At 46.7% G+C, this 22,635-nt stretch overlaps 2 protein-coding genes across 7 annotated transcripts in view; one reads left to right on the plus strand and one right to left on the minus strand.

Moving 5' to 3' along the window:
* The window catches only part of ACACA (acetyl-CoA carboxylase alpha), a 111,105-nt gene extending 110,878 nt beyond the window's left edge, over nt 1–227 (minus strand). Inside the window, exon 1 of the mRNA XM_046902304.1 lies at nt 131–227. The gene's annotated coding sequence lies outside the window, so the exon portion shown is untranslated. The remainder of the gene's footprint in view (nt 1–130) is intronic.
* On the plus strand, nt 3–22,096 carry TADA2A (transcriptional adaptor 2A). Of its 6 annotated transcripts, none has more exons than XM_040650094.2 (16): nt 3–156; nt 758–891; nt 1,601–1,707; nt 2,644–2,703; nt 3,314–3,405; nt 4,454–4,611; nt 5,998–6,086; nt 6,818–6,890; nt 12,684–12,747; nt 14,691–14,734; nt 14,841–14,951; nt 16,331–16,402; nt 17,002–17,134; nt 17,808–17,851; nt 19,671–19,744; nt 20,813–22,096. In XM_040650094.2, the coding sequence occupies exons 2-16, from the start codon at nt 867–869 to the stop codon at nt 20,996–20,998; spliced, it is 1,332 nt and encodes a 443-aa protein (XP_040506028.1). In that variant the 5' UTR covers nt 3–156; nt 758–866; the 3' UTR covers nt 20,999–22,096. The 6 variants fall into 6 exon arrangements, with proteins under 6 accessions (XP_040506028.1, XP_046758371.1, XP_015151276.1 ...); XM_046902415.1 differs by having other exon boundaries at nt 796–891; XM_015295790.4 differs by having other exon boundaries at nt 3–75; nt 740–891.
* Nucleotides 22,097–22,635: the final 539 nt, after the last annotated feature.

The following is a 22,635-nucleotide window of genomic DNA, read 5'->3' on the forward strand; positions in this document are numbered from 1 at the left end:
ACGCCTCAGCGCACGCGCACGGCCGTTAGGCGGTCGCGCGAGGGCCGTGGCGCGCGGGAACTGCCCCGGCGTGAGGTGAGAGGCAGCGGGGCGCGGCCCGGCAGCGGCCAGGGGGAAGTCGGGAGCGTACCACGGCCGGGGCGGCGGAGATGGAAAGTGCGGCGGAGGGGAAAAGGGAGCGGGCGGGCGGCAGCGCGCTCCCGCCGCTCTCCTCACGGCCTCGGGAGGGGGCGGGGCCTCGGGAGGGGCGGGAAGGGCGCCGCCTTGCGGTGAGGGGAGGACGGTCCTCCACGCGGTGGGTCGGGGAGTGCCGTGTGGGGACCCCACTGAGCGCCGCCCCTCAGACTCAGTAGCAAAGTGCCCAAATCTCCCCGACACAAACACAGCCCCCAGGTTCCCGGTGCCGCCATTATTTCTGTCACTATATACGGGGAACCTGGGGTGTGTCCCCATCACCTCAGCTCTCAGAATCACAGAATCATTCAGTTCCAAAAGGCCTCCAAGATCCCCCACCCGCCCCACCGCGCCCACTGACCGCCTCCCTCAGCTCCACATCCCCACGGATCTGGGACACCCGGAGGGACGGTGACCCCCCCACTCCCTGTGCCAGCACCTGACCGCCCTTTTAAAGAAATTATTCCTCATACCCACCCAGACCTTTGTGGCATGAGAGGCCGTCACCTCTCACCCCAGCGGGGGCACCAGGGGCTGACCCCACCTCTGTCCCTGCCGCTCACAGCTGCTGTCTGCTCAGCAGCGCTGTGAGGATTTCAGCCACGACTGCTGTCCACCCAGAACACCGCTCTGACACAGTGCTCGGCGTTTGGGGCAGCGTGTTTCAGGGAGAGGAGCAGCGGTACTGCAGGATGGAGCGCCTGGCCTCCTTTGGCAGTGAGTACCACAGTGCTGCTGGGAAGTGTTTGCCGTGGTCTGAGCTGGGGAGGGAGACAGCAACAGAGACATCAGATCCATCAAATCCTCAGCTGCGTGAGGACAGGAGCGATTTGGAGGCGATTCACATCTTGCTTCTGTCTGCTTTTCACTACTTAAATTGCATTTAAAATATATATATATGGCTTAAGACAGTATTTTGACTATTTTGCAGTGAACAACATGAGACACTGCTCTGCAAGTTCTTACTCCTTGTTCAGCAGCCTGAGGTTTGGACAGGTTACAGAACAATCAAGTCAATGCCTTTGCAACCACAGCAATATGCTTTTTGAGTCAGATGAGGAGGATGGATGGGAGAGTGCTGCTGTCTGTGCAATATTCTCCATAAAGCCTTGGGTCCCCGGGCACTGAGTCAAGTCAGTTAGCTCACACAGCTGCCATCCCTGCTGAGCAGAACCAGACAGCTGCTGCAGAACTGCTCCTTGACTCCAGCACGATTGCACAAGTTGCCCTCAATGTACCAGGTCCATAGCAAAGCTTAAATGCCAATATCTGTCTTACAACTCTAGCTCGGGAAGGAACTTTTATCAGTAGGGAAGAGGTTGCGTACAGCTGAGTTCATTTTAAATTGCTGGACACAAGTGAATTTGGGTGATTGCAAAAGCAGTGCCACGTTTTTGTTGCATGAGATTTACCTGTGGCTTTGCAGATGACCCCTTCGATAAACCTCCATGCAGAGGTTGCTCTTCGTACCTCACTGAGCCCTATGTGAAGTGTGCAGAGTGTGGGCCTCCTCCCTTCCTCCTGTGCTTGCAGGTGAGTACGAGGATGAAAGCAAAGACATTCATTTCTGTGAGGAACTCATCAAAGGCTGTCCGGTGCCAGGCTGCTCCATAAACACATTAATAACAGGTCTCCATAAACTCATATCAACACACTTATTTGCTCAGGGAGAGGGAAATGACAAAGAAAATATGGGAGGCTGAAGAACTGAGACACGAGCAGCTGAACGAGGTCTTTGTGAAGGCACTCAGAGCTTGCTAAAGACATGCAGTTGGCCTGACTGTAACACAGCATGCCACTGCACGTCTGGAGAGGTATTGTTTCTGTTGGTTTTATGGCACAGAAAAGAAAATCCATCAAGAAACACCCTCTCCCTGTCCCCACAGTTTTTTGGTTGTTTTTTTTACCTCCCAAATGGAAAAGAAAATCAACAGGAAATTTGCAATATAGGCAATAATTCTGACCAGATGACAGTTATTTACAAATGATATGTGTGATCAGATCACCGCAGAAAGGATTGTTAGTTTTAATTATTTATGACTAAAAAATGGCAACAACTTCTAACACTGAAAAGGGAGCTTGGTCAAAGCTCCAAAGGGAAACCACGCTTTCAATACCTGCAGAATGCTCTGTGCTCTCTTCCAGGAATGACACATAATATGGCACCAAGCTTCTTTCACCTGCCTAATTTGGCTATAGATACCTAACAAAAAGCATGGAGGTGCACACGAGTTACGACTTGGTGTAAAACACCAGAATACTACACAGCTCCAAAGTGATAACACAAATTGCTCTGCTGTTGCGCATGTTTCCTAAAATGAAATCAGAAGAACTAGATACTATTTTCAGCATATCAGGTGGTCGCTTTTGGATAAGCAGTGGTCAGAGAATAAAAGGAAAAAAAAAAAAAGCCAGTCAATGTTTTCAGGGCAGAAGAGAGTAACATAATGCTCATCTTTTGTTCTGCAGTGTTTCACACGAGGATTTGAGTACAAGAAACACCAAAGTGATCACACTTACGAGATAATGGTAAATATTTCTTTTGGGTCACACCTACTCAATCCTGAGCTCTCACACTCCCCAGCAGTTAGACCCATTCTTACAAATAGCACATAAAACAATTCTTGGATTCATTAGTTTAGAAGTATTACATAAATGAAAAAGTCTTCCTTGCGAGGAAAGAAAAATGTCCATCTGAAACAATGGAATAGTGGAGATGCTTCAGTTATTTTCCTTGTGTACGGATAGCACAATGCATCTCCCTAGACTTTCCAATTCTTTAACCATCTAAATTAACTTCTGTTTCTCTGTTGTTGTTTTTTCTTCCCCCAAAATGAATTGCTTAAAAAGTTTTTGGTAATTTTTACAGTTTCATGACATAACGTTGAATTACAAGTGGTATATAGCACACGTAACAGCATACTGAGATCTGTAGTGACAAACCAGTATTTACTGTAATTGATGACCCAATGACTTCAGTAATTCAACAATTATCAGGATTCATGATACACAGTAAAACAGAAAAACAGCCAGTACTGTGTGCTGTGTTGCCCTGTAGTCTGCAGCTTCTTTCTTTCTTTGTATGGTGGACTATAACCGAGAATCACAGCAGTTTGATCTGCTTCTTTTTTTCCTCCAGACTTCAGATTTCCCTGTCTTGGATCCTAACTGGACAGCTCAAGAGGAAATGGCACTGCTGGAAGCTGTGATGGACTGCGGATTTGGAAACTGGTGAGAATGTAGGGGCTCAGCCACCATCAGTGAACGATGGGGGAGATTTCCTCTTATTTCACTGGATCTTAGTGTTGAATGCATCAGTGCACACTGAATGCTCAGTGACTCATCGTGGGTGAGATACCAATTTAGCAGCTAAAGCAGAACATGGATTCTGTTTTCATCTCTGCTATTAGACACACAAGGAAGTTGGTAAGGGCCTCTTGTGTGTTTAACGTCACCTCTACTGAAGGACAGAGCTCCCTCATTTCATACTGAAGTCACCGGGTTTGGAAGAAAGTCAAATATTGCACAAGATTTTCTTTGCCTCAGTTTACTCCTATGTAAAAATCAACTGCAAAGTTTATCTTATGTGGTTTCAGCTTGCTTACAGTTGCCCAGCCAGTAATTGTTACTGGTTTCCTGCTTCTCTGTCATGTTTAGAATGGAGCATTGGAAATATTTAATATTTTCATGTGTTCCGTTAATTTCTGTAGTTGCTACAGGATATTTATGCATCTGTAAATAAAGGAGATCTGTGGTAATGAGTTATCTCTCTTCTCCTTCATGAAAAGATTGCTATGATAAAAAGCACAGAACACCAAACTATACAGAAGGAGAACTGTGTGCCATTATGTGTACCTTACTGTTAATTAAGACTCAAAACTGGTTGCAGTTATGTCTGCAAGTATTCTGCCTAGTACACTTTGCCCTACTTAGCAATACAAGTAATCTTAACTTTTTCCTTAAACATTTGGCTTTTTTCAGCCTATTCTGGATGAAGGGAAAAGGGACATTTCTTCCTGGAATCCCTTGCATCCAATTTTTACTGTAAGAAAAATGAGAATGATTGCTATTGGTGTTTTGATATGTTTTTTTAAGGCCTCAGCTTACATAGCCATTTTACTAAGATAACATACTTCAAGTTCCTCCTCTGTCATTGCAGAGCAGTTCTCTGCACACAGTGCAGTCTCTTGTTCAAAATTAAATTTACCACTACAGAAGAGAAAAAAACCTCAACATTTCCATGTTCTTTGTATTAAGCATCCCTCTTTCCCCACTTCAGGCAGGATGTGGCCAACCAGATGTGTACAAAATCCAAGGAGGAGTGTGAGAAACATTACATGAAACACTTTATCAACAACCCCTTGTTTGCATCTACATTGCTGAACCTGAAGCAGGCGGAGGAGGCGCAGCACAATGAAACAGCCATTCCCTTCCACCGTGAGTACCCCCAGCCAGCAGCACACACACAGCTGCCTGCATGGTCTCTGCTCTGCAGAAATGAAACAAGCAGCCTGTGGAGGAAGGCACGCACCACACACACACAGTTGGTTTTCATTCCCAAAAGGAGAGCTCGTTCTCATGGCTGACTTGAACAGCGTAGGGTTTTCTGTGCACCATATTATATCATGAGGGTATCAAATATAGCAGACTACACATTCAGTGGGAAAAGGGGAGTAGCAGAGTGGTCTGATATCGCCATCAGCTGTTGAAAACCTGAAGTTTCTGCCCAGCCAGTGAAAGTGGTCATTCAGAAATCACAGCAAAAGCCTGGATGTACGTAATCGTTCAAATGACAAACTACCTCAAAGCTGCTTCACATGGGGCTCAAAATAACTGCACTTAAATAGCAATCCTTGTAAATACCAATGTGAGCAATCCCCCAGTGCTGGGGTGGCTGCTTATCTTGTCCAGACCTCGGGGTTTCTACCTCTAGAATATTCCATCTGATGATCCATTTTCTGGCAGCCTAATGGCTGGTATAATCTGTCATAAAATCACTCTCTTTAAACAGCACCGATTTCACATCTATTTAAAAGCGTCTTTAAAATGTTTATGCTAAATTTCAGCAATTGGAGGAAAACTGGTACGTTTTGTGCAATTTAACATCTGTAGAATTCCCCCAGTCTGTCAATGCAAGGCTCTCCAAAATGGCTGTGTAAAAAGATTGCTTGCTATCTGGAGGTTTTGATTTCATGAGAAAGTGTTTAGTAGGAACTGGTCCATTTTGCTTCTATCCCTGGCTGCTGGCATTGATTTTTATGTGACCTGTACCAAGAAAAATTCCCTGAGCTCCAGCTTTCTTTATCTGTAGCATGGGATTTACAATTCTTAGCTCCTTCACAAGTGTGTTGTGTGCCTCAGTCCATTATTGTCTGTAAATTCCGAGATCCTCAGTTGGGAAGCACTGTAAAAATTCAGTTGTCAGGCTTTAATTGCAGTGCTCTCTAAACGGCACCCAGAAGATGGCAGATTGAACACCCCTGTTGCTATTAACCAAAAGAACCTGTGCACTGAGAGCACGACTGCAGAGGTTTAGGAGGGATGCTGGGTTCTGAAATCCGAAGTTCATGTTTTATAGTCTGTTTATTGCCTCAAATTTCTGTTTGACTTTTGAGAATACTGTGCAGATCTCAGATTACTGCCTTTTTCCCTGGATGGACTCAGGCTTTTCCTGACCATAACCCTGCATAAACCCCCAGTCACTTTTTTTTCACCTATCCCCACTTCTTTTGTACAAAAGAACCACAAACCAACGTACAGAGCAGTATGCATTAGAAGAGACCCCCTGCCCTACACAATGACTGAGAGCCTTTATTTTCCCAGCTGCTGATGATCCCCCCCGCCCTACTTTTGACTCCTTGCTCTCCAGAGACATGGCCGGGTACATGCCGGCACGGGCCGACTTCGTCGAGGTAAGAATTCTTTCTCCCATTATTGTATATTTGCTACTGAATGCAAGATCAGCAAACACACAGCTGCATACCCCTGCCTGTAGGTCTGAAAGGTATAAAAACCACGGGTGGTGCTGACAGGATGGACTGATCACAGTGAGGAGTAACGGCGGTGGTGCAGCGGGGCAGTGCTCCGGCCTAGTGCTGGGACATGGCCACCACCTGCACTTCTTATGTAAGCAGGCACAGAGCTGGGAGCTGGGCACTGAGAGGAGCTCACATTCTGTGTGCTTCTGTTCCATGTGCCTCAGAGAAGCACGCAGCAGTCTGATCCAAAGACTACCTGGAAGACCTGTGTCATTTCAGTGTTTTAGCTGTGGGCTCAGGGTCTGAGTGCTGCTGCAAAGCAAGCTGCTGTGCACAGAGCGAAGACCTCAGCTGCATGCAGAGTGCTGCTGTTACATATTGGAGCAGAACTTCCACCACAACACAGGAGTCACAGACAGTCCCCCACTGATTTAATTGTCCCCTCAGCATATCCCACCCCAGTTACGGCCATAGAGGTGCACACTGTCCATTCCTTTGTTAGGCAGCCCAGTGACGTGCGTTGCTCACGGATGGACCCTTGTACAGCCACGAAGGAGTAAATGCCTCTGTTGTCTTACATGTCTCCGAGTGCTTATGTGTCCTGAAACTCGGTACCGATCCTATAGTGCTCGTTAAGTGACAGTTTATTAATTATCTCTGAACAGGAGTTTGACAACTATGCTGAATGGGATTTGAGAGATATTGATTTTGTAGAAGATGATTCAGACATTTTGCATGGTAAGTCTTGTTTTCGTGCACTGCTTGCACGAATTTCACTGGGTCTTTTTCTCTACAGACTTATTTTAAAGTGAACATCCATTTTTAATGATCTCAGGGGTTTAAACTAACGTTTCTATGGTCTTCTGTTTCAAATCTCTTAAAAGCTCTTAATTAATTGATGTGCAAATGGTACTTATATATATCATAATGCACTTTACTCACTACTGAAACGTAATCAGTTGTAAAGTAGAACGTGGCCCAAACAGAACAGTCTCTGTCAGTAATAGGCTTCTCTGTAGGAACAACACAAGTGATGCCTGATGCAAGAAGTAAATTATCTCAGCTAGCAATTTGTCTGGAAACGGGCAGCAGTACATCAGTGTTTGAATAAAGACCTGCACAAACATTACAACCAGAAGTACAGTGCTTTGGTAGCACCTCCCTTCCCTGCCTGAAGGACACTTTCTACTCACATAATGCTTGTGAGGATCGTAGCAAGGCACAGCTTTTCTTCCAGTACAGAAAGAAGAGGAGCACCCCTCTGCTGCTAGTACCCTTTTCCACTGCTATATCTCATTTCTTAGATTTGCCACTTATTCCAACCACTCTATTTTAGGAAATCTGTTACTAAGATAGGATTGAGACAGGAAGCAAGGAGATGTGTAGGGTAGGACTGCATGCAACACTTTGGAACAGTTACACTCTTGAAGTGCATGGTTGTCAGTTGTTAAACATGCACAGAGTTACAGTACATTAGCTGTACCTTAGGAAGTTCATTAAGAAGAAGAGAGTCATTGTACGGGTCCAGTTACCGCTACTGAGCGTCTGTGAATGTCACTGCCTTAATAATACAAATATCAAGAAGTATTACAATTAAGCTTTAATCCATAGACAAATAAAGATTACATTTACTTATAAATGTGGGGAAAAGTCTGGTGTTTAAAAGTACTGTGTTTGTGTTTCAGAATTCCCCCTTCCTGTCAGGCAGCTCTCAGCTAAGACCTTGGGAGCCTCTGCAGGCAGACAGATCCTGTTATGTACAGACAGCCTCTCCAAACTTACAAAAATCAGTTTGAAATTTAGCAGTGCACACAGAGTTCTAAGGAATGCAATCTCCCTTGGCTCAAAAAAAGTTATGAGAATCATATATCAGTCTCTTTTCCCTTTTAACTTTTATTGAGGAGGAACTGGCTTGTGACTGTGTCACACATTCATCATGCCCTTTCTCCACTGTTACTTTTTATTACTATTAAAACAGACTTTCTTCTATGTCCTGTAGTGAGTTCTGGCAAACTGAAAAAGCAAAACACTTTCCTAGTTCTGTGCATTAATTGATTGCTTAATGGTTTATCAGCACTTTCTTCTATACCCCTCACATGCGTTCTTCCTGCTGCTGCACAGGTCAGCCAGGTGAGATGTCTCCTCTCAGCCCCCTCTTAAATCTCCAGTCTGAATGCAAAGAATCACTTTTCGTCATCTCTTTGAAGCATCACACAGCTCTGCAGGGCCAGGCAACAGGTCTGCCTGGTGCCCTGTTGTCCCACAGCAGATGCACAGAAGAGGAATGTAAGAAAAGTCCAGCTGATGCTTTTCCTGGCTTATCTCCCAAGTTTTCTGCAGCCAGATGTTAGTACCGTTGTTAACCACAGACCATGTTCATACCATTTTGACCACAGTACCCGTCCTGCATGAACTTAGCAGCTGTATGTATTTGTGATTTTCCCCTTAACATCCTGTAGCAGTGAGTTCCACAATTGAGTTAGGAGTTCTACAATTTCATTACGTGTTGCATGAAAAAATACTTCCTTCTGTCAGCCCAATCTTTTGCCTGATAATTTCATTGGGTGTTCTTTAGGCCATTCTTTAGTTGTCTCCAGTATTTAGTATAGAATGTCAAGCATTTGCCTTGTGAAAACTCTGCTCTGCAGAGCCTATGGAGCGTGACCGACTGCATTTCCAATCCCTTAGCTCAGAGGCTCTGGCTGCATCTTTCCCACAGCTGTTCCAGATCTGCCCATGGAGAGAGAATGCTTCTGAAAAAATGAAGTCCCGGGGCCTAGCCAGCTGTTTTTCTCTTACACTTCTTAGGGAGGGAAATAATTATTTTCTAAGAGAAATTTTGGAATCAGATCTTTCTCTTCTCCAGGCTAGCATAAAATGGCTTAACATGTGGATCTAAAGGAAGGGACAGGCGATTGTGTGACTGAAGTCCTTGCACTTTCCTGTTAGGGGCAGAGGAGGCTGCAGGCAGCCCTAGGGCTGTGCTCTCACACACCTCTGCCCCAACCATCCCTGGCAGTGTTCCTGCACAGTACCTCACAGAGACGTCCTTGAAAAGCAGTGCTGTTGCTGCCCTCCATTACATCTGCTAGAGATAAACTCCCTGCTGGCCAAACAGTAAACTTTTCTTTTAAGGTACTGAGTTTTAGCACATTAATCACCCAGAGAAGCCCAGGTAGAGTTTGGCAGCATAGATTAAGCATCGGGTTTGTGAAAAATTCCTCAGTCTGTTTTCCTGCTGTGCGTTAAACCTCACCGACTGATTTTTTGAACTGCTTTTATTTTCCATTTGCTGCAGGTTACTCAAGCTAGACCTTGAGGCAGTGAGCAGAACAACTTCTGTGGTTTCTCAAGCCATAGATTGTGCTGCAGGGGCTGGGTTGCTCATAAGGCAGGAACATTTGGTGCTTGCATTGAAACAGAATTCCCCCTTCTTCCTTCCCATCACTCTGCTCTTCTTAAAACCATAGAAATTTCTGCATCTAAACCGCTTGATCTCCGTTCAGTAATATCACTGGGTTTTTCCTGCTACACTTCTGTGCTTCACTCAGCACGTTCTTATTGTTTCCACAAGAAAGAAGAATGCAGTTTAATACAAGCTCCTCCTTCGTGAGGAGCACAGAAACCTGCACCCACTGCTTCACACGGCTCCCACCGCGCCAGCATCACTGTGTCACCTCATGGTCTCATAGAGATGGTACAAATTGGATGAAATCCTGCACATTTCAGTTAACTTCCCAAACTGTTTGTTTTCCTGCAGCACTTACAGCCCGGTGAGCACATGCAAATAAATACTGCAGTGAAACAAAACCATAATGGACGGATCGAGTGAAACAACGAGTTACAAATGGAATTCGGCCCAGAGTGCTTGAATATTTCATGAATTACAAGTTTTCATCAGACTGAATTATAACATAAGTCATTTGTCTTTTCCCAGACTCTTTCTCCCTCTCATGTAAATGATTTTTACTTCAAACGTGAGGAAATCATTGCTGAAACTGCAAGTTTGGAAGTGTGTTGGGAATAGACTGCAACTCTGGGTGTACAGTAGTGACATTTCATTTCATAAGATACAAGACAGTTGATGTCCTAATATTCCATGATGCTTATTCTCTTAGGTCCTGACACAGTCTGAAGGCCAGTTCTCTGCTTGCTTAGAGCCCTGATTTCTTCTGCATGGGGGAGATGCGGGTTGTGGCCATGAAGTCTGCACCACCCGAGGCACAGCCTGTTTGATGGCTTTGCATTCCTGCCATTATTTGGCTCCTGCATGCCAAGCAAAGGTTAGCTAGTGTGAAACAAAAGCCTCACTTGGTGTTTGGAAAGGTTGTGCAGACTTAATGAGGCTGAAGAGGAATGAAAAGCAAAGGAACTGCTTTGGACACTGCCTTGAGAAACCAAAATATTTTGATTTTTTGGAATTCAGAAAGGAGCCTTGAATTTCTGCCTATCACTGGACTCTTCAAGGCTGTTGTGACCATCTCAAAAACCCTTCTCCTTTCCCAAAGCAGGCACTTTGAGCGTGATGTCAGCTTGGATTATCTCAAGTTACCGGGACAAACAGCTGCCTCCCTAGTATAATCCAAGGGAAAAAGCAGAAGCCAGTCGTTTTCATTTGTAAAGCATCTCTTTTTCTCATTTTAATGCAGCGTGTAACAGTGTAGTAGTCTGAGTTATTCATGCATTCCTGATCTCGTAATCAGTTGTCTCAGTATGAATGTATTTAAAACAGAAGCCCCTCCAAAAGCACACGTGGCAGCAAACACTCATTTTTCCTACACACAGAAGCTCCGGTTTTGCCCTTCACCTATTCTCATGGGCACCCTTTCCCCTGTCAGTGAATCAGAAGTTCTTTCAGAATGTTGTGTGCTCAGGTGAGAGCACTGAAACGCAGCAGTTATTGATGCACAATTATTTGTGATACTGATAGAGGTTCTCTGGTGCAATTTCTGCACATGTTCACGAAGCACTGCCCACACAAACCCCAGAAGATACCGTGTTGCCCGAGCCTGCATGGGGCTTAAGAATACAGCACTATCTTCCATAAGCTGGTGCCAAAACTTTCTGATACATTTCATCCATGTTCCTGTTACAGCATTTCCCATTCTCTTCTCCTCATATTTAAGCACGAAGGAAAATTTCCCACCTGTGCTCGTTCTTAGATTAGGGAACTTAAACAGCAGTTATGAAAATACACGACGGCTCCTGAGCACTCTGCTTCTGTAGGGGGTCAGCAAAAAGAAGCAAGGATGTTGTACCACCCTCCTACCTTAATGTGTAATCTTCTGCTCCTGCATTAGCAGCAAATCAGTTTGCATAAATTCGGGAGTTTCTGTGTTAGATCAGGAAGTGGAACGCGATGCTGACGGGGCCGGAGCTCACCGCACAGCCCGCAGCTGTAGCTGTCCCTGCTTGAAAGAAGTGTTGTTACCCCCAGGACTGCACGGATTGATCGCTGCAGGCTCAGGGCTTCCTGCTGTTTACACATAAACACGGATTTTTAAATGGATGTGAAACCACATAACCACACTCCTTTCTTAATTGCGCTATTCATTATTTAGCAGAGAGTCCAATCGATGAACTGCTGGTATTGGTTGTGCCCTTTTCTTATGGGCACTCCCAGCTACAGCTCCACTTAGCTGCAGTCACACCTCGTGTCTGCAGACTGAAACCACTGTCAGGTTGTAGGCTTATTCCTTCTGGGAGTGTCTGGAAACGCTTAACTGAAGGAACAAACCGACCAAGGAGTCGGCCGACCCCAGCCAAGTAATGGCTGAGAATCTGAGTGTTATTTAACAACATGAGGGAAGTGCTGCGGGTCCCCTCAGCTTATAAGAATGTACCAGAAGAGTTTATTATCCCGATGGTTGCAGGAGGGGGAAGCTGAAGGATCTCGGAGGGGATCAGGACTGCGGGCAGATTTCCTTCTGGAAAGGATGCAGCTCCTAACGAGCGTGGCATTTTCCTGCGCCACCTCACGGTGCTCTGAACTATTCTCTTTGTTCTTCCAGCAGATAGATACATTTAGAAGTTAATGAGCTAAAATCTCCTAGATGTTTTAAAGAATGGTAGCAAAGGCTACTTTGAATCTTCTCAATGCAGAACTCAGCCTTTCTGTTTTCTGGAGTTCCTCGTTATGTGCAGAGAAGCCTTGTTCGAGGTGAAGCCTCAGGCCCATCCATCTGATAAACTTGCTTTTCAGGAGAAGCAATGTTTAACAGCAGCATGTATAGAGGAACAAATATGTGCTAATAGTAAAAGTCTCCAAGGTTGTATAAAGGAAAGAAGTTTTCAGGACCTACCCCAGTTCACGCTTGGAGGCAGTAACGTGTCTGAAAAGAGGAACTCAGAGAAAGGCTGTACAGCTAGCGTGTGCTTCTGGTGGTTTTATGCCCATGTAAAATTACCATGGGATTCTTAAAACATCAAAGGAAGTGGCAATTTCAGCCTGCCATGAACATAAAGGCCTGAAAATTAGCATTAATGCAGTGATTCGTCACGTATTTTGTAATCCTTTTTTCTGTTTTGCAGCTCTGAAGATTGCAGTTGTAGATATCTACCACTCCAGGTTAAAGGAAAGACAGCGAAGAAAAAAGTGAGTTTTCAAGCAACAAAGCAGTAACTGTGTTTCTTTGCTTCATTACCACGTTTTGTCGCCAGCACTGCCGCAGTACTGAGCATAACTGATTCCCTGCAGCACCCTTCCAGACTGCTCCCATGCAGGGAGACCTGGAGACCTGCTGCTGGGAGGTTTGCATGGCACGGATCATTCCGGACATGTAGTTCTCTTTCTGCGCACAGATTCACATCAAACACATGGCTTTAGCAATGATACCATGCCAGAAAACATATTAACAGACTGATACAGACATATGGGTGACAAAGGACATCTGCACTCCTTTGCTCTCCTTTAAGTGCTCAGAGAACAAATCATTTGCTTAAAAACCTGCTTTCCAGGACTCCCTATTGCAGGAAAGTCATGTTCCCACTGCTGTCCGCATTGCTACCCCCAGTCCAGTTATATTCAGCAGACTCAGCTTCCAGCACGCCTGTGAGACACAGCCAGTCTGCAGAGCTGCAGACTGAAATACTGCCTGGGAAACTGCTCACAGAGCCGGCACTGGGAACAGGAGAGGAGACAAGTCTCTGTGCTTCCTGTTCCTACATAGTGCTGATGGATCACACGTGGTTTATTTCCTGCTTTAGGAAGAAACAAGCTGCCTGCCTGTACCTGCTTGCCAGAACCCCCACTTTCTCCATAGGACTGCTTACATCAGGATTTTTGATTCCCAGTGGTCCATGAGTTGCTTTTTCATAACGTAATGAAGATAACTGTACCGCCGACATGAGTTTGAGTCATTAATTCAGTTCATTTGACAGTCTTTTCGAATGACTCAATCTGTTCATTAAATTCAATTTTATTATAATTTCAAATACTTTCTTCAATATTTAAATTATATCTTGCTGCATTATTGCTTGTTGGAAGAATGAGTAATCTGTAGCAAGACTCCTCCTTTCCTTCTCATGATACAGCATAGTGCTGCTGGAGGACAGGTTCAGAGCTGCTATTTATTGACCTGGCTCTTTGTCGTTTATAAATTAAAAATACTTATGTGCTATGATTTCTATTATGGTACGTTGTGTCTTATGAAAAGAAGGTGCTATAAAGCTCAGTTACACCTCATATCGGCGGCAGTTTTTGTAACATTCCTACAACAGAATCATGAAAATGACATAAAAACACCAAGGCCACTCAGAAAGTCTTCTCTACCTCAGAAAGGGCCCTTCTTTTATACACGCTGAGGAAAGTAGAATGGATTTCATAGAACAAAGCCCAATCTGACCCAGAGGAGCCAGGATTCACCTATCTCCTATCATTTGCAGAAGTCACATGCTGATCAGGTTGCCACAGCCATGACCACATGGCACTGGCAGAAACCTGTGACAAACGCATTTGTCATGCACTTGTGCATATCTTACCTGCCTTCTTACACTGCTCATTTTCCTGATCCTGTCACAGACATCTCAAAGTTATGCATAATCTAAGTCATTGTCTCTGTGAAATCCAAGCTGTCACGGAAAAATGCTGCCACTCAGTTCCCAGAGGAGATATTTGCCCTTCATCCCTCACCCTTGCTCCAAGAGAAGGACATCTGCCTTTCCCTGGAGCTGGAAGTCATGCTCTGTGACACATTCAGTGTCCTTCCAGTTTTGGAAAGACAAGTTGTGAGATGCTGTAGATGTGAAGTCTCAGTCTAAGAAAAAAGAAATTTCCAACCCTTTAAAGCAGCTGTGGCTCCTTTTGTGCTCAGCGCTGTCAGGGTTGGACTGGGGCACAGCGCTATCCAAAACCTCCCTGATTAAAATCTCAGTGCATCACCCTTCTCAGCTCTCCAGCTGAAGGGCCATAGAGATTTCACATGTTTGGTTTTAGGCCCATCTCGTGGTTTAAGTCAAAGTTTCTTCTGAAGCCTCTGCATTGATGTGTAATACATAAGTTAATGCCTCTCATTAATACCATTTTGCTCCTTATTACAGAATTATAAGAGACCATGGCCTAATCAACCTCAGAAAATTTCAGAGTGAGTATCACATGTAACCGCTTAATAACAAAGTTCAGAGTTGCCATGAAAATACCTCTCTCTCTTCAACATCATCTCACCAAAATGTCACTTTTTCCCCCTTCAGTTTTGGAAAGACGATACCCAAAGGAGGTTCAAGACCTTTACGAAACAATGCGGCGGTTTGCACGGATTCTGGGACCAGTAGAGCACGATAAGTTCATTGAAAGCCACGCATGTAGGTATTTTGAGAGCTTTAACATACATATTCTTCAATAGGCATAATAAGGGGTTGCATCATCTACAGCCTTTCCTGAACGTGTACCGCTCCCAGAGGCCAGGAGGTTGCTCTCCCCTCTGGTCTAACTACCTCAGAAAAACAACTGTTTGTGGGTTGGTGCATTAAATGTACAACAGATGTTTCTTCCCACAAAAGTGTGTCCCAGTTCTTTGACTTCCCAGCTGACCAGAGCTGCTCACTTGCTAGAAGCAGCACTTCCTTACCAGAAGCCCACTGCTCATTTACTGATACTGCGTATCACTGAGAGAAGAAAATCCCTAAAACTTAAGTCTGCATTGAGGGATACGGAGCTGGCAGCAAAGTGCAAATTCTTTGAAAGATGTGCATTAAACTATTCTATGTGTGCATAATTATATAGTACAGCTGTCATTACGTTCCCTGCCTTAAAGGGAGAGGCATTGTTCCATCACCGAATCATCTCGAGTTCGTTATGCATAATCATAGCATGCATTCAGTCAGATTCCAGCACGAGTCATTACATCCTGCTTAATTCTGTGACTTAAATGGGGAAAATTATTGCTCATTAGAAAGAACAAAGCATTTCAGCAGTTGTGACTGTACTCTCGAGACACTAGTATTAAATACCAGAGGTATGACCCTGCAGATCATGAGTGTGACATGCGTGCATTCGTCCTGAGCTTCATGTTGTCGTTGCAGTGACAGCCAAACCCTCCAATTCACCTGTGAGCCACACGCAGGCATTGAGCATTTCCCCTAAGAAGCTTGAGGAAATGAATTTGAGACTGGCAGACTTGCTCACTGTAAAGCTGGGCAATGTCTTGGAGCCAGCTCATAAAAGCTATACACAGTAAATAGTTCTGAGCACAAGAAACAAGGGTATTTAATCTTAACGATTGCAGAAAAGGAGAATTTTCCACCAGGAAATACTTTGAGAGGTCCAGTTATGAAAACTGTAGTTTAAAGACAGCGCTTGATGCTATAAAGGAGCCGGGATGGTAGTTATTTTTCAGACCTGGTGAAATTCCTTCCAGAAATCCTGTACTGTTGTTGCTTGCTTTGGCCAGGGTATGGCAAAGGAACTGTCAAAGCGTGAAGAAAAGATAATTCTCCTGGCACAAGAATGCTAGAAACTAGCTTACATCTGCCATCAAGGGGTGTTATGGCGTGGGCAGAGAGCTGGGAGGGCTCACACAGGCTCGTGCATTGAGGTTGGCCCAGGCTGCTGTTGTGTACACTTCACAGCTCAGCTGTGCAGGCAAATAAGAACAAGCCATGTTCCCAGCACACCGCTCATCCCCACTGACCCATGTTTCTCTTTTGGGGTTTCCCCTCTGCTTCCTGTTGGGATACGACAGTGGAATTCGAGCTGCGAAGGGAAATAAAGCGCCTGCAGGAATACAGAGCAGCAGGAATCACCAATTTCTGTAGTGAGTACCTGATGCATTATTCAGCCCGTTCCCATTCATCAAGGTGTAGAAGGATGAGTTTGCAATATTTAGGATGTGTTGAATAAAAAGGCATTTTTAAATGTGTTTGCCTATCACTTTAACTGAGCACAGTTCTGGTGGTGCTGCATGCACCCAGCCATGCTCTTAGAGCTGCTCTGAGCTGTCAGCTGGGAGAGCTGCTGCCCAGCACAGCTCTGCTTCACTCACTGCCCCACAGAAGCCCCAGAAAAACACACACTGTGGCACAGTGGTCTCCTGTGCCTCACACTGGGGCACTGTCACTACCTATCACGAATGGGCTGCTTGGAGAGAAGGCTACTGCCTCTCCACAGATAAAATGCCTGGCTTTGGATCGTGGCAGCCTTATTTGTTCGGTTTTGGCCTGAAATTGATGGCGGGGAGGGGCAAGGAGTGGAATCCAATACCTTCTTATGCCAAGTAGTTGTCATGAGGGAGAATAGCAGGGTCTGGTCCAGAGCTAGAGAACAGTTTCTCCCTTATTCCCCAAAGCAGAACAACAACAGTCTGAACATTTTGACCGAGGCAGTGTGAGAGATAATGGTGTCTGTTACCCACAGGTGCAAGAACATACGACCACCTAAAGAAGACGAGGGACGAGGAGCGCCTGAAGCGCACCATGCTGTCCGAAGTGCTGCAGTACATCCAGGACAGCAGCGCGTGCCAGCAGTGGCTCAGCCGGCAAGCTGACATGTATGGGCGCAGTAAGGCCGTGCTGTGTGCCCCTGTTTGCTCAGACAGGGGCTGAAACACTTCTCGGTCTGATAATGAACACATTCCCGATCTATTACAGTAAGAACAGTCTGCAGAGTGCAGAAGGGTGAGAGAAGGGGGTAACAGCAACAGCACTTGCTGGAGTTCAGGGAAGGAAGGGCCTGACGTGGGCTCAGCATCTCCGTTTTCTATATTTTATATTTCAGGAGCTTAACGGCCGTTAATGAAGGTGTGTAGGGAAATGAGGTCTTTCAGGATATTAATGAGAGCAGAGATGAGGCTCAGAATGTTTCGTGTGATTTTAGATGTAGCAGCATTATTAATGTGTCGTCACCCCGCACAAGCACTTTGATTTCAGGAGCAAGCTGCAATGCAAAGAAGTGCTGCAGGGGCTGAGGAGGTGATTTGTCATTTCCCCACTCCATTTCTCACTGCCCCCCCAACCCCACACACCTCTTCTTAAAAAAACAGGTTTCAGGGATGGTCCTCAGCCGGGGGGTGGTAAATATTTAGAAATCCTGCTGACTTCAGGTTGGGGCCTGGGTTACGCAAGCTGAATTGTATAAGCATTAAAAGCTGCAAGAAAGTCTCAGGGCCAGCACAGTTACACTTACAACAGATGACAGCAATTGAAAATTTCCTTTCTTTCCAGTGATTCCGGCCCGACTCCCGCAGCACCGATCCCGTCCAATTCAGGTAAGTGTCAGATGGGGGTAATGAGAACGGGCGCCTGCTGGTAGCACAGCACAGCCTGCACCCGGAGCACGGCTCCCACTCGGCTGCACAAGTGCTGGCTCCCGAGCCCTGTGGTGAAGCACTGCTTTCCTCGATGCTGCCTCTATCTGAAGCGCATTCCACATGCAAAACTGACTGCTTTTGCTGAATTTCTGGGAAACCCATCCTGAAGCCACATTAACGAGGCAGGAAAGAAAATAATTTTCATGTGAGAACAAAATTATCTTTTAGAGATAAGCTGGTCTGGTATAGCACACATCACGGCAATACAAACCGCTGCTTTGGAGAGAATGCAGCAGTGTGCATCCCAGGCTGGCACCCGGGGTCCCTCAGGTGGGGATGGTGATGGCGTCCCCTCAGCTGAAGGGCTGCTATGCAGAATGAAGTTAATCGCAAAGTATTTTGTGGCCGGTGGGGGAGAAGAGCCCAAGAGAAAATGAACTGTTTTGCCTGTGGAATTCAGATAGCATGCAGTGTTTACAACCAGTATCTCATGTTGAACAAAGCCCAAACAAAATACCAAATAGTTGCTAATTAAGTGAACATCCTGCATACTGAATGAGGCAGGGATACTGTGGAAAAACTGCCACGTGTCTATAATTAAAGGCTGCATCATCCTGAATATACAAGAGGGCAAATTATCATTGCTTAACTTTAATTCTAGATTTTACGATCTTGGCTTTGCAGCCTTAATATATTATCTTTAATGCAGTTTGTATGTGTGTGTCATTTCCTACGTTCTTAGAAATTCAAAACCAAATTCTGTCATGTCCCATCACGGCACACTGCTTACATCCCTCGGAGAAGGAGAGAGCGGTGCTGGAAATCACCTGCCATGCACACACGTTGCTCACTGCTGCACTTTTCCTTCTGGTCGCTGGGCACTTGTCCCTCGCGCAGGCTGACTGAGCAGAGCTGCCAGCACAGCGCTGGGCAGGGCAGGGCCTGCAGCAGTCTTTGGGAAAGCAGAGCTGCAGATTTCCCAAGATCTCCCACTTTGCCAGACTTGAGAAGGCTGTCCTGTGACAGACCTAGCCCTGACAGTGCCATGAATGCATCCTGCAGCACAGGGGCAACAGACTCTACAAACACCAATAAGTACCCTTCGTTCTGCTCCACACTCTGGAACACGGGGAGAAAAAATCCTCCAAAGCTGGGGGCAGACAGCCCTCCTGGCAGCCTGAGCCACACCAGCTGTAGTTCCAGTTGTGAACCTGAGAACTGTCAGACCACCTTGTAATAGATGCTTCCTTCAGCACCATTTCTCATCACAAACAAAATTAAATGCACAAACTGCATTTGGTTTGCAACACCTGCATCACATTCAAAGGCATTTAAAGAAAACTCTGCTTCAGGAAGCTGCCAGTGTAGCCCATGTCTGCAGTAGCAACCCCTGCATCCCACGCAGCACCCCCTGCAGTGCCATGGGCAGCCCCCAGCTTCCCCATCCCCAGTTGTGGGCGGTGCAGCCCGGCCGGGGCAGTGCCCACCTGACACGCAGCCCTACGCCCACAGATCCTCCCTAATGCCAGTGAGGCATCATTCACTGCGTAAGAGCCCTCACGCGTGCATGCACAGCACCTAACTACACCTGTTGCAAAACCAGACCTTTTGTCAAAATAATGCCATTTTTATGTTAAGCCCTAAATACCTCTGAGTATGAGCCCTTGGATCATACAGGGTTAACATCACGGGGATTTAATCGCTGCGGTAACGCCCGGCTCTGCCACTTCCAGGCTGCCCCAGCAGTTTGTCAATGTTTCCTCCCTTGTCCCTGCAGGCAGACGGAGTGCCCCGCCACTGAACCTCACCGGGCTGCCAGGGACGGAGAAACTGAACGAGAAGGAGAAAGAGGTAAGGAAGTGAATGCAAAGGCAGTCTGTACAAAGCACGGTGTCCACTGAGCAGGTGTACCGCACCGCCTGCACCAGGTGTGAGGATAACACAGCAGCTTAGGCCCTGGCTACCTGTTCCAGCTCACAGTGGCCATCCAGGCTTTCTGGGTGGCTTCTTAATTTCAGTTAGTGCTGTGTGTGTACAAAGCTGTGGCAAATTAGCTTATTTAGCAAAGAAAGGTGGAGAGAGCCAAGGCATCATTACGTGCCATTACAACATCCAGAGATGGCATCCTGTCCTCCTCCATCAGGAGACCAGGCTGAGCGCAGGGGGGCATTTGGCACAGTTGTGGCTCAGACTGTGGCATGTATGGGGCACCTGTTTCCTTCTCAGCTGAGACAAAGTTCCTCTGAACTGTGCCATTTCTTACCACTGCAAAACATTAAGCATTTCCTAATTAAAAGGAGGAGACAGCCCATGTGTCTTTTGGATGCAGTACCGTGGGGCAGCTGCTGCTGGCAGCGGATGGGAGCACTGCAGGCACCGCTGGCAGCAGCTGCACGGCACTGCCCAGCACCCGACTTCCAAACACGGCATGCAGTTCCCCTGCACGGCTTCCACCCTTGATTTCCAGAAGGGGTGAATGTGTGCGTAGCTGCTTTTGTAGAACGGCATTAAGGACTTCATGTGCCGGGGATTAGTAGGCAGATGCCCGCCGCAGCTCTCACCCAGCAGGCTGAATTGCTGCTTGCGCGTCTCTTTGGCATGCGTACATCCCCGGGTTTGTAGAGAACAACGCCCACACGGGACACACTCATAGCTGCGCTCCTGCGAGCCCGGAGCTCGCTTTCATCCTCCTGCTTTGTTTCTCAGGCAGGAATGTTTTTGAATATAGCAGCCATGGGCTCCTCCCTGCCCACCTGCGGCTCCAGGCCGCGCACCGCCATCACCGCCCGCCCCCCCACTGCAAAATACAGCACGGCTGTTGTCAGGAACACGTCCACAACGTTAGTCCCCCAGTGCGGATCACAGAATGAGAGAGCAGGACAAGCGGTAGCGCTTATTAACTTCCCCTTTGTCTTCCAGCTCTGTCAGATGGTGAGGTTGGTCCCCGGAGCCTATTTAGAATACAAAGCTGCCTTAGTGAACGAGTGCAACAAACAAGGAGGGCTGCGACTCGCGCAGGCCAGAGCCCTCATCAAGATCGATGTGAACAAAACGAGGAAAATCTATGACTTCCTTATCAGGGAGGGGTACATCACCAAAGCCTGAGGAGCAGCACGGCGCTCTGCTTGGAGCACACAGACACGGAGAAGCTCTGAAGTCACTCTGACAGCACTGAAAGATTTTAACAGTGTTAAATGAAGGACATTTTCTATTCTTTAAAATCTTTTGGGCCTTTTTTTGTTTTGTAAAAACAAGTAGGAAGCTGTGTTAGATGGTGTGAATACTGACATGTCTTTGTCCGGTCTCCTTTTGACTGTGCTGCTTAACTCTGCTGTTGTCAGAATTACACCACCACGCAGTGCTGCAGAGAATCCTGTGTCACAGAAGCCGACCTGTACCATGAATGGCCATTCCTCCCCCACACCTCGTGTAACTACAAGAATCGCGGCACTTTTGTTCTGGCAGTGCAGAGAACAGGGACGGGAGGGCAGCACATGAGAGTCACACTGACTCAGCCTGAGTACAGGTTCAGAAATGCAGTGCCCTCCCTCCTCGTACTCCTTCCTAAAAGTGTCAGCTTTCAAAGGAGATAGCACATGCCCGAGGGTGCAGAAATGGAGCTCGCAATAGTCCTGTCTTTTTAACTTAATTATGATAAAGGATGGGAAAGGACGTTGTGAGAAAGCTCCTCAGCAGTCGTTACTTTTATGTGATATTAGCACATATCACAGCATGAGAGTGCTGTACGAACCAATGAGCTTCATCTGCTGCCACTTCATTTGCCACGGTCACATTAGGTAGAATCCTTCAGCTGAAGTCTGACTTGGCTGCTGTGGCTCCACGGGAAGGCCACGGGGTGGATGGAGGGCTGTGTTACGGCCCCAGCTGCCTTTCAGAACATCAACAAAAAGCCACTCCATTCCCCAGCATTCCCTTCCACCAAAGAGGAGAGCACTGCACACACCGGGCCGGGCGCTCTCAGCCCTCCTGAACGTGAGGCCCCACTGCCTCTGCTTCACTCTGTGTGTCCCCAGGTCTGGGTTCTCACACTGCGGAGTCCAAGCTATAACTATAATGGTGCATATTTAAGATGTTTGGCTTTAGATTTTTGCTTCCCCCCCAGAAATGTAATTATCCTGTGTATCTGAGGTGCCACTGAATGTGCGGTATTTTGGTCTGTAATAAAGTCCAGTTGATCTGAAACAATCTTAGATGGGTATTCCTGGGCTCCAAGTGAGACTGCAAAGGTCACAGAGCTGCCTCTGCTCCATCCGGCTCTCCGCTGCCATTAGAGGGGAGAGCTGCATCCCTCTGGATAGCAGGGAGCCAGAAAACAACATTCTTTTCCAGGGAAAGTGGGAGAGGTGAGGCAATGGGAAATGGGGCAGGGAAGTTTCCCTCACACAGCATCAAAGCAGAAAAACAACAGGTTTTTCTCCTCTTGCAGGGCACCTCGCAGGCTCCCAGCCTGTGCCACGCTCAGCACCTCCTCACTCCTGTTCTTGTTTCCACACTCCAGCACAACGCTCCGCGCTGCGGGACGAAGGGCAGGGAGCTGTGCTGCGGGGCCACAAACCTCTGTTTGCACGGGGCACACACAGCACCATGGCACGGCCGGCCCATGCCGCAGCCTGAGGTTGGGTGAGCAGCACTCACCGCAGGGGCAGATTTTTGGGTCCAATCCTCATAACACCAGCTGGGACCTGACCGAAGAACAGCAGGAGGCAGAGCGGGATTGAAAG

The sequence above is a fragment of the Gallus gallus genome, chromosome 19, assembly GCF_016699485.2.
Source record: "Gallus gallus isolate bGalGal1 chromosome 19, bGalGal1.mat.broiler.GRCg7b, whole genome shotgun sequence".
In the NCBI taxonomy this organism is placed as follows: domain Eukaryota; kingdom Metazoa; phylum Chordata; class Aves; order Galliformes; family Phasianidae; genus Gallus; species Gallus gallus.